The sequence below is a fragment of the Dama dama genome, chromosome 18, assembly GCF_033118175.1.
Source record: "Dama dama isolate Ldn47 chromosome 18, ASM3311817v1, whole genome shotgun sequence".
In the NCBI taxonomy this organism is placed as follows: domain Eukaryota; kingdom Metazoa; phylum Chordata; class Mammalia; order Artiodactyla; family Cervidae; genus Dama; species Dama dama.
The window spans coordinates 62,939,224-62,953,273 of NC_083698.1; the positions used below are offsets into that span (position 1 = coordinate 62,939,224).

General features: G+C 34.9%; 1 protein-coding gene across 1 annotated transcript in view; it reads right to left on the reverse strand.

Annotated features, from left to right (window-relative positions):
* The window catches only part of ZNRF2 (zinc and ring finger 2), an 86,357-nt gene that overhangs the window by 24,758 nt on the left and 47,549 nt on the right, over window positions 1–14,050 (reverse strand). Inside the window, exon 2 of the mRNA XM_061165438.1 lies at window positions 11,831–11,926. Coding sequence (XP_061021421.1) covers window positions 11,831–11,926 — 96 coding nt within the window. The remainder of the gene's footprint in view (window positions 1–11,830; window positions 11,927–14,050) is intronic.

The following is a 14,050-nucleotide window of genomic DNA, read 5'->3' on the forward strand; positions in this document are numbered from 1 at the left end:
TCTTGGACTTCTCCAGAGTAGCACCTTACACTATTAGGCTAGAAGAATGTTTATAATATCCTCAAGTAAAGGAAGCGTAACCCAAAGATTTTACACCCAGTTGAACTGTTACTCAAAAACAACACAGATAAGCAATGTTAAACAAGAAGTCTAGTGAACTGTTTCCCATGACTCTTCTCAAAGGATTTATATGAGGATAAACCTCAACTAATCAAGACATGCCTGGAAAAGCTTAAGCAGAAGGACTGGCAGTTAGAAGTGAATCTACTTAACTACAAGATTAAAACAAAAGTGGGATTATGACATGCAAATTATATACCTAAAAATTAAAAGTTAATTACTGTCCAATAATTGGGTACAAAAAAGTATCATTTGAAGTTGACAAGGCAAATAACAGAAGTATAAATGTATTAATGTAAAGATTAAGATAAAGAGATAAAATTGGGAAATGGAGCTAAGAAAGGAGAAAGGAAATATATTTAATTTCATCATTGCTCATAAAAAGAAATTAAGTGTCTAAAAATATCTAAAAAATACTATACAATTGTATTTATGAAAGTGATCTCTAAAAAAAGAACAATGGTTCTTCCTAAGTAAAAGAAGAAGCATATGAAACAAAGGAAAACTGGCCATTTGGTGGAACATTTTTAAAGAGCCAGAAAAACAGAGTATATAAAATTATAATGACAGAACTAAAACTAGCCTATTAACACATGTAAATGAAATAAACCAACACAATAAAAGGAAAGATTGGATCCTGACTGAAATTAACCCTGCACTGTATACAAGAAGACAAAAGGTGAAAGTAATAGGACAAGAAAACATTTATCAGGCAAATACAAACTAAAAGAAATAAAGAATTACAATCTTAACATCAGACAAGGCTGAGTATGAGAAAAGCGTGAGGAGAGACAGGACCATTAGAGCAGTTAAAGGTGAAATGGCACAGCAATTACAGTTAGGCGTGGCAGACACAGCACCAGCATTCCCAAGGCATAAAGCACAAACAGACGAAAACAGAAATACCAGCAGTAGCGGACTTTAACTCACCTCAGTCCATGACAGAGTAAGAAAAAAGATGGATATAAAAGACCTTTCAAACTGAATACAAATACAAAACATTTGCCCCAAATGACTACACATTAAACAAAAAGAAAATCTTAATAAACTAAAACAAACAGTGAAGATAATATCCTCTGATCACAATATAGTAAAACTAGAAAACAAATAACAAAACTACAGGGAAAAAGCCCCTAACGTGGGAATTTTAAAACACTCAATAACTTTTGAACAAAGAAGGTATTCACCCAAAATACAGAGCATTTGAACAAATTTTTAAAAATAACAACTTCTGCAATATTTCATATACTAGCAAGTACACCATTAACCATTAATACCAGCATTAAAGTACTAGAAGTATTATCGGAAATATAAATGTATAAGAAATACTGATCTTTACAACACTGGACTTCACTTTCATCACCAGACACATCCACAACTGAGCATCACTTCTACTTTGGCCTTGTCTCTTCATTCTTTCTGGAGCTATTTCTCCACTTTTTTCCCAATAACATACTGGACATCTACTGACCTGGGGGACTCATCTTCCAGTGTCAAATCTTTTTGCCTTTCCATATTGTTTATGGGGTTCTTGAGGCAAGAATACTGACGTGGTTTGCCATTCCCTACTCCAGGGGACCACATTTTGTCAGAACTCTCCACCATGACCTGTGCATCCTAGGTGGCCCTGCATGGTATGGCTCATAGTTTCACTGAGTTACACAAGACTGCGATCCATGTGATAATTTTGGCGAGCTTTCTGTGACTGTGCATAGGACCCTGGAATATTAGGTCCATGAATCAAGGTAAATTGGATGTGGTCAAGCAGGGGATGGAAACAGTGAACATCGACACTTCAGGAATCCATGAATTAAAATGGACAGGAATGGGCAAATTTAATTCAGATGACCATTGTATCTACTATTGTGGGCAAAAATCATATGGAAGAAATGGAGTAGCTCTCAGTTTTAAAAAAAAAAAAAAAAAAAGAGTACAAAATACAGTCCTTGAGTGAAATCTCAAAAACAACAGAATGATCTCAGCTCATTTCCAAAACAAACTTTTCAACATCATAGTAATCCAAGTCTATGCCCCAATCACTAACGCCGAAAAAGCTGAAGCAGAACAGTTCTATGAAGACCTACAAGAACTTTTAGAACTAACACCAAAAAAGATGATATCCTTTTCATCATAGTGGATTGGAATGCAAAAGTAGGAAGTCAAGAGATACATGGAGTTAACAGGCACGTTTGGCCTTGAAGTACAAAATGAAGACGAGCAAAGTCTAACAGAGTTTTGCCAAGCAGTGCACTGGTCACAGCGAACATCATCTAACAACACAAGAGACAGCTCTAAACATGGACATCAGATGGTCAATATGGAAATTAGACTGATGGAGAAGCTCCATACAGTCAGCAAAAACAAAACCTGGAGCTGACTGTGGCTCAGATCATGAGTTCCTTATTGTCAAATTCAGACTCAAATTGAAGAAAGTAAGGAAAAGCACTAGGCCATTCAGGTATGACCTAAACCTAATCCCTTATGATTAAACAGTGAGAGTGACAAGTAGATTTAAGGGATCAGGTCTGAGTGCGTGAAGAACTATGGATGAAAGTTCATAATACTATACAGGAGGCAGTGACCAAAACTATCCTTAAGAAAAAGAAATACAGGAAGGCAAAGTGGCTGTCTGAGGGAGCTTTACAAATAGGTGAGAAAAGAACATATTGAGAGAAAGGGAAAGGAGAAATGGGAAGATATACCCAACTGAATGCAGTTTCAGACAAAGTAAAGAGAGATAAGAAAGCCTTCTTAAGTGAACAATGCAAAGAAATAGAGAAATATAATAGAATTAGAAAGACTAAAGAAAACTGGAGATACCAAGGGAACATTTCATGCAAAGATGGGCACAATAAAGGACAGAAATGGCAAGGACCTAACAGAAGCAGAAGATATTAAGAAGAGGCAGAAAGAATACACAGAAGAACTATACAAAAAAGTTAGGATTTTTATAGTTTACCCACACCCAGATAATCACAATGGCGTGGTCACTCACCTTAAGTCAGATATCCTGGAGTGTGAAAAGTCAAGTGGGCCTTAGGAAGCATTACTACAAACAAACCTAGTAGAAGTGATGGAATTCCAGCTGAGCTATTTCAAATCCTAAAAGATTAAGCTGTTAAAGTGCTGCACTCAATATGTCAGCAAATTTGGAAAACTCAGCAGTGGTCACAGGACTGGAAATGGTCAGTTTTCATTCCAATCCCAAGGAAAGGCAATGCCAAAGAATGTTCCAACTACCATACAATAAAGCTCATTTCACCTTCTAGCAAGGTTATGTTCAAAATCCTTCAAGCTAGGTTTCAGCATTACGTGAACCAAGATCTTCCAGATGTACAAGTTGGATTTACAAAAGGCAGAGGAACCAGAGATCAAATTGTCAACATCTGTTGTTTCACAGAAAAAGTAAGGGAATGCCAAAAAAGACCAACTTCTGCTTCACTATGTTAAAGCCTTTGACTCTGTGTATCACAACAAGATGTGGAAAATTCTTCAAGAGATGGGAATACTAGACCACATTTTTACCTGCCTCCTGAGAAACCTGTATGCAGGTCAAGAAGCATCAGTTAGAACCAAACATGGAACAACAGACTGGTTCAAAATTAGGAAAGGAGTACGTCAAGGCTGTATACTATCACCCTGCATATTTAACTTATATGCAGAGTACATCATGAGAAATCCTGGGCTAGATGAAATACAAACTGGAATCAAGATTACCAGGAGAAATGTCAATAACCTCAGATATGCAGATGATACCACTCTAATGGCAGAAAGTGAGGAAGAACTAAAGAGTCTCTTGATGAAGGTGAAAGGGGAGACGGGAAAAGCTAGCTTAAAACGCAACATTCAAAAAAAGAACATCATGGCATCCAGTCTCATCACTTCCTGGCACGTAGTTGGGGAAAAGTGGAAACAGTGACAGATTTTATTTTCTAGGGCTCCAAAATCACTGTCGAGGGTGTACTTCAGCCATGAAAGTAAGAGATGCCTACTCCTTGGAAGAAAAACTATGACAAACCTAGACAGCATATTACAAAGCAGAGACATTACTTTGCTGACAAAAAGTACACATAGTCAAAGCTACGGTTTTTCCAGTAGTCATGTACAGATGTGAGAGTTGGACCATAAGGAAGACTGAGCACTGAAGAATTAATGCTTTCAAACTGTGGTGTTGGAGAAGACTCTTGAGAGACCCTTGGACAGCAAGAAGTTCAAACCAGTCAATCCTAAAAGAAATCAACCCTGAATATTCATTGGAAGGACTGATATTGAACCTGTAATACTATGGCCACCTGATACGAAGAGCCACCTCACTGGAAAAGACCCTGATTCTGGGAAAGATTGAGGGCAGGAGGAGAAGGGGGCTACAGAGAATGAGATGGTTGGATGACATCACCGACTCACTGGACAGGAATTTAAGCAAACTCCTGGAGACACTGAAGGACAGGGAAGCCTGGTGTGCTGTATAGTTCATGGAGTCACAAAGAGTTGGACATGACTCTGACTGAACAATAAAAACAAGGTAAAAATCTAAGACCCTGCATGGTTTCTGGTAAGCCTAAGTCAAATAACATTAGAGAAAGCAGAATAGAGAGAAGTATGCTTTATAACATAAAAAGATTCAACAGAAAAGGAAAATAAGTCATAATATTTGTGTAAACAACATACTATGAAATACATAAAGCCAGAAAAAGATTGCTGCAAGGCAACTATCACCAAAAGGAACTTATAACAGTGTAAGAAAAAAATTAATGAAGCTATGGCCACAGAGGGGACACTAATAAACTCTTTCCAAATCTGTCAGACTATGTAAACCAAACATAGGCAAGAACACAGAATATTTCAATAATACAACCAAACTCAGTTTACTGGAAGTATATGCATACATATGTTTTTAAAAGAATAATATAAGTAAATTTTTTACTCTACAGAGAACATATATGCTTCTCTTATATTCATGATTTACAGAGATCAATGATGTATGTGGTCACATAATTATTAAAAACATAGTTATTATGGGCAGCATTCTCTAATAATAAGATCAGAATGACTTCCCATCACACATACTCCTCCTATCATTAAAAAAATTTATCTTCAAACTGAAGAAGCATTTTCTTCTCAGATACATATTAAAACCTCAGATACAACTGAAGCCTCTTGTAAGAAAAATATTTCTATTTCTAAAATACTTTTACTAAAATTAAAAAACTGAAAAGAAAGTAGCTTCATCTAGTCCAGAGTACTTATTATTAGCTTTATTTACAACTCTAAAGAAGCTTTTTTGAAAACACAAACTAAATATAAGCTCTTTCAACTAGCCTAAGGTTCAAAAGTACAACATTAGAATGAAAAGGCCAATATAACAAAAATATATTAAAAATTATAATATTTGTAAGAAGATATATGCAATGCAATGCTGTGGCAATTAATCAGGAAATTCAGAAGAAAAATATTTTCTAACAAAATACAAATTCCCATAATTGACTAAGGACGTCAAAGAACATGAATATACTAATAATCAGGGAAGTTATAAGGACTGTCAAAGATTTAAAAAAGGGGGGGCTATATGGTTCTACAGTCAAATTATACATGATATGAAAATAATAGTCCTTCCAGAGTTTTTCAAATTATTCCAGAGCAAAGATGGAAAGCTTTCCCACTCATTTTATTAGCATAACCTTTAGTTAGCACAAACTTGGTAACATTGCTTTACAAGAATTATCTATGATCAGTTACATCCAGTTAATATTAGAAATCAACACAATTCAATTGAAACATTATAAAATCTACCAATGTAATTTATCAACAAATGAATAAAGCATTTAATAAAATTAGGCTGATTTTTGCCTTTAGTAAAAGAGAATGAAATGAGAATGACATGTATACAATAAAGATGACTAACCATAACTCTTAGCCAGCATCTGTGAAACAGTGAAAGACTAAAGACACACAGACAGGCATGTCCACTGGCACCATTATCATCAACATCATTTTAAAGCTTCAAACTAATGCAGGAAGACAAAGAAACAACAAATGTGTATAAATGCTTGAAAATATTATCTTCATTTGCAGATATGTCATAAGTCTAGAAAACCCAAAGACCTGCCTAAAACCTAGCTTCTCTTTAAAACCAGCAAAACCAATTGATATTCAAATAGTATGCAAATCTCATCCATAACAGCAGCAAAACTATAAAATACTAGGCAAAAATTTAGTAAGTTTAACACTGAAGTATAGGTTCTCAGTGAATCAAATGTAGAGACAAAGCATGTTCCTTAATGGGTAAACTGACAATCTTAAAAAAAATAGCACTGAGGAAGACAGTGAACATTTCCTTAGTAAGATTTAATAAAGTATAAAACATGTAGAGTCCAGTTCAGTCTTATGTTAATGAATAATGAATAATAATGAATAGCAGGCTATTCTATAGTCACTCATCTGTATTCTGTAAGTAATAATAAAATGTCTGAAAATAGAAAGTAAGACTTCACAATAGGAGTCCCTCACTATGAGAATGTCACAATATAAAACCTAACAAAATTAACTCATGTTTTCCCTAAGGAAGAGAAAATCATTAAGATTTTTGTTGCTGGGGCTTACAATAGTAGCTCTCATCCACCTAAAAACCCCTTTCATCCACTACTGTAATGATAATAATAAAGTAAGATTAGGTATTTCAAATTATATATGTGCCATTATACATTTTAGTGTGTCTTGGGGATACTTAAAATCAGAGAGCACATATGGCCCATTAAAAGCTTTTGGAAAAATATTTTTTAAATAACCACAAATGAGAATGTTAAAAGTCTTCAAAAAAATTTTTTTAAAGAAATGTATGGTCTGTCTCTTAGAATTAATATCCAGGTTAAACTTCTACTTTTCTGTATTAATTTACTGATTGATTGATGGAACCAGATATATTTATTTTATACTTTGAGTTATAATCCAAATACCATGCTACAGGGCTTCCCTGGCAGATCAGTCAAAGAATCCACCTGCAATGCAGGAAACCCAAGTTCAATCCCTGGGTTGGGAAAATCCCCTGGAGAAGGAAATGGCAACCCACTCCAGTATTATTGCCTGGAAAAATCCATGGACACAAGAGCCTGGCGGGCTATAGTCCATGAGGTCACAAGAGGCAAACACGACTTAATGACTAAACCACCATCTCCACGCTGTACTAATTCTGTTGCTCAAATTGTTTACTGGGAGCTCATTCAGGTTTGCTCCTCCTGTGTCCTTCATCTTTTCTGATTTTTCAGTGCTTCCTTGCATTCAAATAATACAGTATCTCCAGGTTTTTCTTTCTCTGCTCCAGTCCTGGAATCAGACATTTCTCCAAGGAATCCTGTTTTCTTTTTACATGAGGATGACATTTAGAAACCAAAATTTGGGTACTGGGTGTCAAAGATTTTTCAGCTGTAAAAAGATCTCTCACACCAAAAAGCATTACAAGGAAAAGTCTAAGAACTGAATACCAAGAAGTACAGATTAAAGTGATTAAGATAAAAAGAATCCTAAGTAACAATAACCCATGAGGTACTGAGAGGTCAAGAAGCCTGGAGATCCCAAAGTCTATCTAACAAAAAACAGAAGAAATCAAGCAAATCACAAATATCATAAATATTTAGATACCAAAGGAGTGAGACTATCTAGAATATTTTTATTATTTTGTCACCTTAAAATATTCAATGACCCAATCCCTTACTCATTTTGGAAAAATCAAAAAAAAAAAAAAAAAAATCACAATTTTCACATTTTGCAAAGATCAACAACGTTGAGGGCAGCTAGGTACTCTTACAATCTTTTTACTCCAATCTGAGTCCTCCAGTGCCAATCCTCAAGTCACCCATGGCTCCTCCTTCCCAATTTCTAGCAATTACTGAACTCAATTCATTCTTTCTTCATCTCTTTCTCTACCTAACAATCATCTGACCATTTCCTACATGAAATACCATACCATTCTTCCAACTGGTCTTTAAAGAAATTATTTTCCTTACAAATATTTTTGCACATGAACACAAATAATTACACATAATTTATTTTAAAACTTCATTATTCAGCCCTAATTTATCTTTTCACCTACAATTCTCTTATCATTCTCTGTTGCTCCAAACTACCTAGTTGTTATTTATAAGTACATCCTCCATTTCTCTCCAAATCTTATTAATAACAGACTAATTTATATACATATACAATAATCTTGAAAGGGCAAAACTGTTCCTAGACATGAGTTGATCCATATCTTTGCTCCAATATAGAAGAAACATAAAAATGAGACAAATTTAGAAATGCATTGTATAAATTTGCATTAAAATTTGTTTAAAATGAGTTTGCCAATACTACATTCTAACCAAAGTAAGAACTGTGACCAGAGGAAAAGAACTTTCCCTCTGAGGACAGTTCTATAGGTTTAATTGGTTTTCTCGCACTCCAAAAAAAGTCTTTTCATTGTCTCTGTTCTGTTTCTTCAGGTTTCTTATGATTCAGGAAAGCTTACCTTGAATGTTGGATTAATTTTTTAAAAATCAACATTATAAAAGTGATATGATAAGAACACAAAAAAAGGCAAGACAATGATTTATAAAATCATGAAACAAAATAAGAATCTATAAATTAAAAAAAGATGTAATTTTCCTTCTCAAATTTTATTGAAGAAATCAGAAACAGAAATCTGAAACCTACTTTATGCTTTAGAGATCTACAGAACTGCCTTCTCACTGAAATATGTATTTTAATTTCAACTTCTATTCTACATATCTTCTTTTATAATAGGCCAGAAGGAAAAAAGGTAACAGAAACACACATCCATTTATAGTTAGTTTTTTACAATATTTTATTTCTGTACTGAATATGAAAGGATTTATGCTTCCTCAAAGAGTAAGCAAACTGCCTATCACCAAATTTAGACCTCAGATTTCGGCTATGCAGGCCACCATATTCCTTATAGAAAGCAGGAAAAGTATTTTTCACTGAATTGCAGTTGTAAATTTATCACATCAGGTGAGAACAGGTAGTACTCTAACTATCCTCTCATCTCCTTGCTTCTCCATATATTATAGGAACTATTATTGTCATGCCAAACTTTTAGACATCTCATTTGTAATTAACTTACTATGAGCTTTTAAAATATCAAAAGAAATTTAGATTTGTCAACACATTAAATATGGTATCCACTGTATCTTTACCTCTTAAAGTCAAAGGTAATATTTCTTTGTAATAACAACAGGTCTTGTTTACTTAACACTCACTACAAAACCTACAAAAAAGTATGTATGATTTTCACAGTAACTCTATGAAGACAGGTGCTATTCCCAGTCCTAAGTTTACAGGAGAGAAAATTAAAACCAAGATTACACACTGGAATTAAGTAACAAAACAGAGATCTGAACTCAGCAAGCTGAACTTAAAGATTACACTTTGTACTGAGTATCGTTGTTCTTTATAACATTTTAATTGCAAACTGGTACTGCTTTTGAGCAGCTACATGCTAAAAGAAGGGCAATAAAACTGAATTTAGTGCCACATAAAATAGGTATACAATTTTGGTAACTGGATAAGACTGTTTCTTGTATGACCATTTCTGATCCATCGTCTTATTTATAAAGTAAATACATGCTTAATTTTAAAGTTACTACACAAAACAAGAAGCATTTTCAAACTTTTTTCCCATTTAGGCTGTTACGTAAGATTGAGCAGAGGAACTCTTCATTTACCAGGATGTCTCCTCAGTTCCACAAAAAGAAGGAGGGCTCTAAATCACAAAAGATTACAAGAGAAGGAGACGGCACTAATTTATACCTGCAAAGCAGACCTCGTTTATTATGATTTTCCTGGTAATCCTCCACAACTGGCCTCCCCATCCTCACTTTCTTCTTTGTCTGCAGCTGAAGATGTTAAGCCCACATTATAAGCCACCCTGGAGTTTTCATTTTCTCAGGAATACCCTCTATGAACCGAGGAGGTATACATGTTAATAAACTTTTGTTTTCCTCTTATTCATCTGTCTTTTATTACCAAGGTCTCAGTCAAGAACTCAGAAGGGTAAGGGAATCATTTTTTCCTTCCCCTACAGGCCTTTGCCTTAGAATTCCCACAGCCTGTGAGGGGAGAGTACATTACCAATCTGCTACCTCTATCTAACCTAAACCAGTCAATCACAGTTCTTCCTTCTTTTCACTCATAGTTGACCACTGTCCACATTTTAAAAGTTCAAGAATCATACATGTTTATAAAGAAGCTGTTTTTGCTTCTTGTGAATTTCTATAGATACCCATATATATTTAACAATTTAAAAATTCTCAGGCCTACCTACCTTACAGTAGGTACCTCTTCTTAAAAGTGGCTGAAACTTTATTTTACTTTTTCCATTAAGTTTACTAATGTCTAAACTGGAATAATGTCATATATTTAAAATCTGAATTCTTGGATCAAGGTATCCCCAAACAGAAGGTTATATATTGCTCTTTAAGCCACCAAACAAGTGATCTATTAGAACACTTTAATGTTCCAGGCACAGCTCAACCAGGAAATTAAAAACTGCCAAATATCAACAAGTAAGAAGACTATATCCAAATATACTGCACAAAAAATAAACAGAATACTAAGATTATGTGCAAATATATTATACGGTAAAAGGAAATACACTTGTCTTTTAAAATTCAAGGCAAGAGTCTTAACATTTAAGGATATTCATTTTAAAAACACTTGTAATAAACATAATAATTATGGAGGAGATTATAAGATAAGTATGAGGAACAAGCCCAATCAATTTTATCTCAAATTTTGAACCTGTCTTTTAAGTAACTAAATTTCAATTAGATTATGCAAAGTAGCCAACTCAATTTCCTAATGCAAAAAGGTTTATATATATTCAACAGGTACATATACTATTCAAAGAAAATGCTAAAAGCTATTTTTATTTATTCACTGGAAAATGGGGGAAAGGGCTCAATTACTACTGTAATAGTGGGGCTGAAGCACTACCTTATCAAGAGAGACATTCCTAAATCACTTTGCAAAAAAGCTACTCAAAATAACATGTTCATTTCAATATTAAATTGTACTCCTCCAAGTTTCTATAATCTGAGGAGAAATCTCAGATTACTGACTAAGTGTTACTACACTGATGAACCTTTGGTTGATCCTAGGCTGTAGGATCCATCTGTTTTATTTACTGGTATATCCCAAGTTTCTAACACTATATGCCTCATAGGTGACAGGTACTCAAAAAACATCTGCTAATCAATGAGTCAGTCTTTCAACTGGCTTCACTGTTTACTGGTACTCTTCTTACTCATTCTATTTCAAACCAAATTTTACATTTGAAAAATCTAAAATTTCCTCACGGATTTTGAAGTCTCTCTTTTTATCAATAAAATTTTGAAAAAAGCTCTCATTTTTCATTTATGTCACTCTATTCATCTGAAGTCACAGATGAACTACTCTTTTTTTTTCCCAAGTCTACTTCAAAATGTACTAAGACTACACTGAAAACTTCTCCTATGATTTTGAATATCTGGAGATTGTGGTCAGGTAAGAATGGCACGGCCAAAGTACCAGACCTAATCAGGGTATCAGTTAGCTCAGGGCTCAGAGACAGTCCCTCCTGGCCTTTTAACTTCTACCTGAAACATGAAATTCATAATACATTTTATGAAATCTAATTACAATGATAATTTAAAGCATCATTTTAAAGCACTGGACTTACCATTATAGGTTATTCTTGGCTTTGTTAAACACATCACAAGATGCAAATCCATTTCATCTGAGGGTACAAATTTTGAGCATACAGGGCACTTAAATCCTAAAAAATAAAATAAATCCATGTTACTTAACAATTTTAAATATCCAGCCTTGCCTTTTAAAAAATGAAGAAAAAGCATTTCAAACTTCAGTATTACACGCACATTAATACACTACCTACATGCAACTTAAGTTGGGAAAAGAGTTTGTGACTATAGTATCTGACTTAAATCAGTTTATGAACACCATCCAATTTCAATGAAGAGAATCTGATTCACTACAAAACTCTCGTATCCTTTTCTAATGTGTGGGTCCAATCATTTTCATTTCTTATTTTTTCATTAATCTGAACTTACAATTTTGTTGTAATAGCTTTGTATTCTGACCATCTTTCCTGACAGTACCTTTCCCAGCTCGGTACAGGACAATGAGTTGCAAGATTTTATAGCTAGATAGTACCTTACAAACTATTCTATTCCACTGACCATTTAAAAATGTATCTGTTGAAGAAAGTGAAGCCTTTCATGGAACAGCAAAATCAGGTCTAGAATCTAAGGCTCCTGACTCCTACTATGTTGGACTTATTGCCATACCACAAGTCACAAGGCAAACAGAAAACAGCACCAAATGGCAGATTTCTTAGTCAATTTTGACATAAACATTAGTTTCCTACAATATTCAATTTGCCAGAAGTACTCTATTAAAAATAAGCTGGCAGACTGAAGGAGGGAATATGTTATGAATTCAGCTCTATCCTGCTCCCTCACTTACCAAGGGTAACTGTTCACCCATGGGTCCTTTGCTGTTTCCCTGTAGACCTACCTACTGCTCTCTCCTCCAACATTCCCAACCTGCATAAGCAGTGAACTGATAAAGTCCACTTATAGCCTGGTGAGGAACAACTAATCAGAAGTGGCACAAAAAGATGGCCTGAGCCAATTCGTTTTCCTTGAAAATATGACTAAGAAACAGCAAGAGGGTCATGGGTCAGCTGTAGACAGCTGAAGCAAAAAGCGCACATGAAGTTAAGAGACTGCGGTGGGGTGTCTATTCTGGGTCATGTGTAGGCTGAACTTACAGGAGAAAAACTATCAGCAAGCACAGGAAAACAGCTCACATGGAGATCTTAGAGCAGGTGTGCAGAGAGGAGCAAGTGCTGTGAGAAAGAAGAAGGGTGGTGGGGAAGAAAAAAAAGTCCCTCAACGGTGACCCAGATTGTGGTAGCTTTCTACTTCTAGTATATGTGTGCTCTTACAGACTCTCCTCCCTTCGTCTTGATGTGAAACCCACTGCAACTCAAGTCAGAGTAGAGTCATACCTCATGCAGAGCTCTGCTGAAGAGGAAAAGGCTTTGGCATGCGTACTTAATCCACGTACTCAACTTCCTGAATGGAATATGTGTTTCTGAGCAGTTTTTCACAATGTATTAAATACATTTTAAAAGAAAGAAATAAAGGTATATTTAATTCCTACTTCTTAAAAACCACCAAAAAAGAAAAAGAGGATCAATCTAAAATTAAACTACAAAAATAGCTACAATCCTCAAACAATTCTGACACAAATACTAGCTACTGCATCAATGTGGCAAAACATGCATCAAATGGGGAGAATATAGAGACGCTCAAGCAGCACTCCTATTTCCAGGACCATTAGCAATCTTTTTCTTACAATTGCAAAAACATCCTTCCCTTGAAATTAAACAGGACATTTAAAAAAATTTTTTTAACTACTTAATTTTCTAACTGTTGATCAAAATCATATGCATACTGGCACATGAACTCTAAATTACCAAACAAAAATGCACAACCATGAACCTCTGAGAGCCATCCAACTGCCCACAAAGTAGAGCCTAAGGGAAGAAACTATGTACCAAGAACCACTGTATTTCTAGTTAAATACAATAAATTGATGTGTTTCTTTCTCCTTCACCTAAAACCCACTAAATCGAGAATAAATGTAATAAAATAAGGTAAGGAACTTGAAAGGAGACAGCAGTAGATGAACAGATGGGCAGAACTGACAGGACTGAGGAAAGACATACTAAGTGTCTGCAGAAGTAAGCCAATTCTCACTACATAATCCTCCAAAAACTCAAGAACCTATACTTCCAACAACTTTCCATGCCAGTGATGAGGTTAACCATGAAGAAATTCCCAAGTCTCCAACCCATGACATGTAGCCAAGC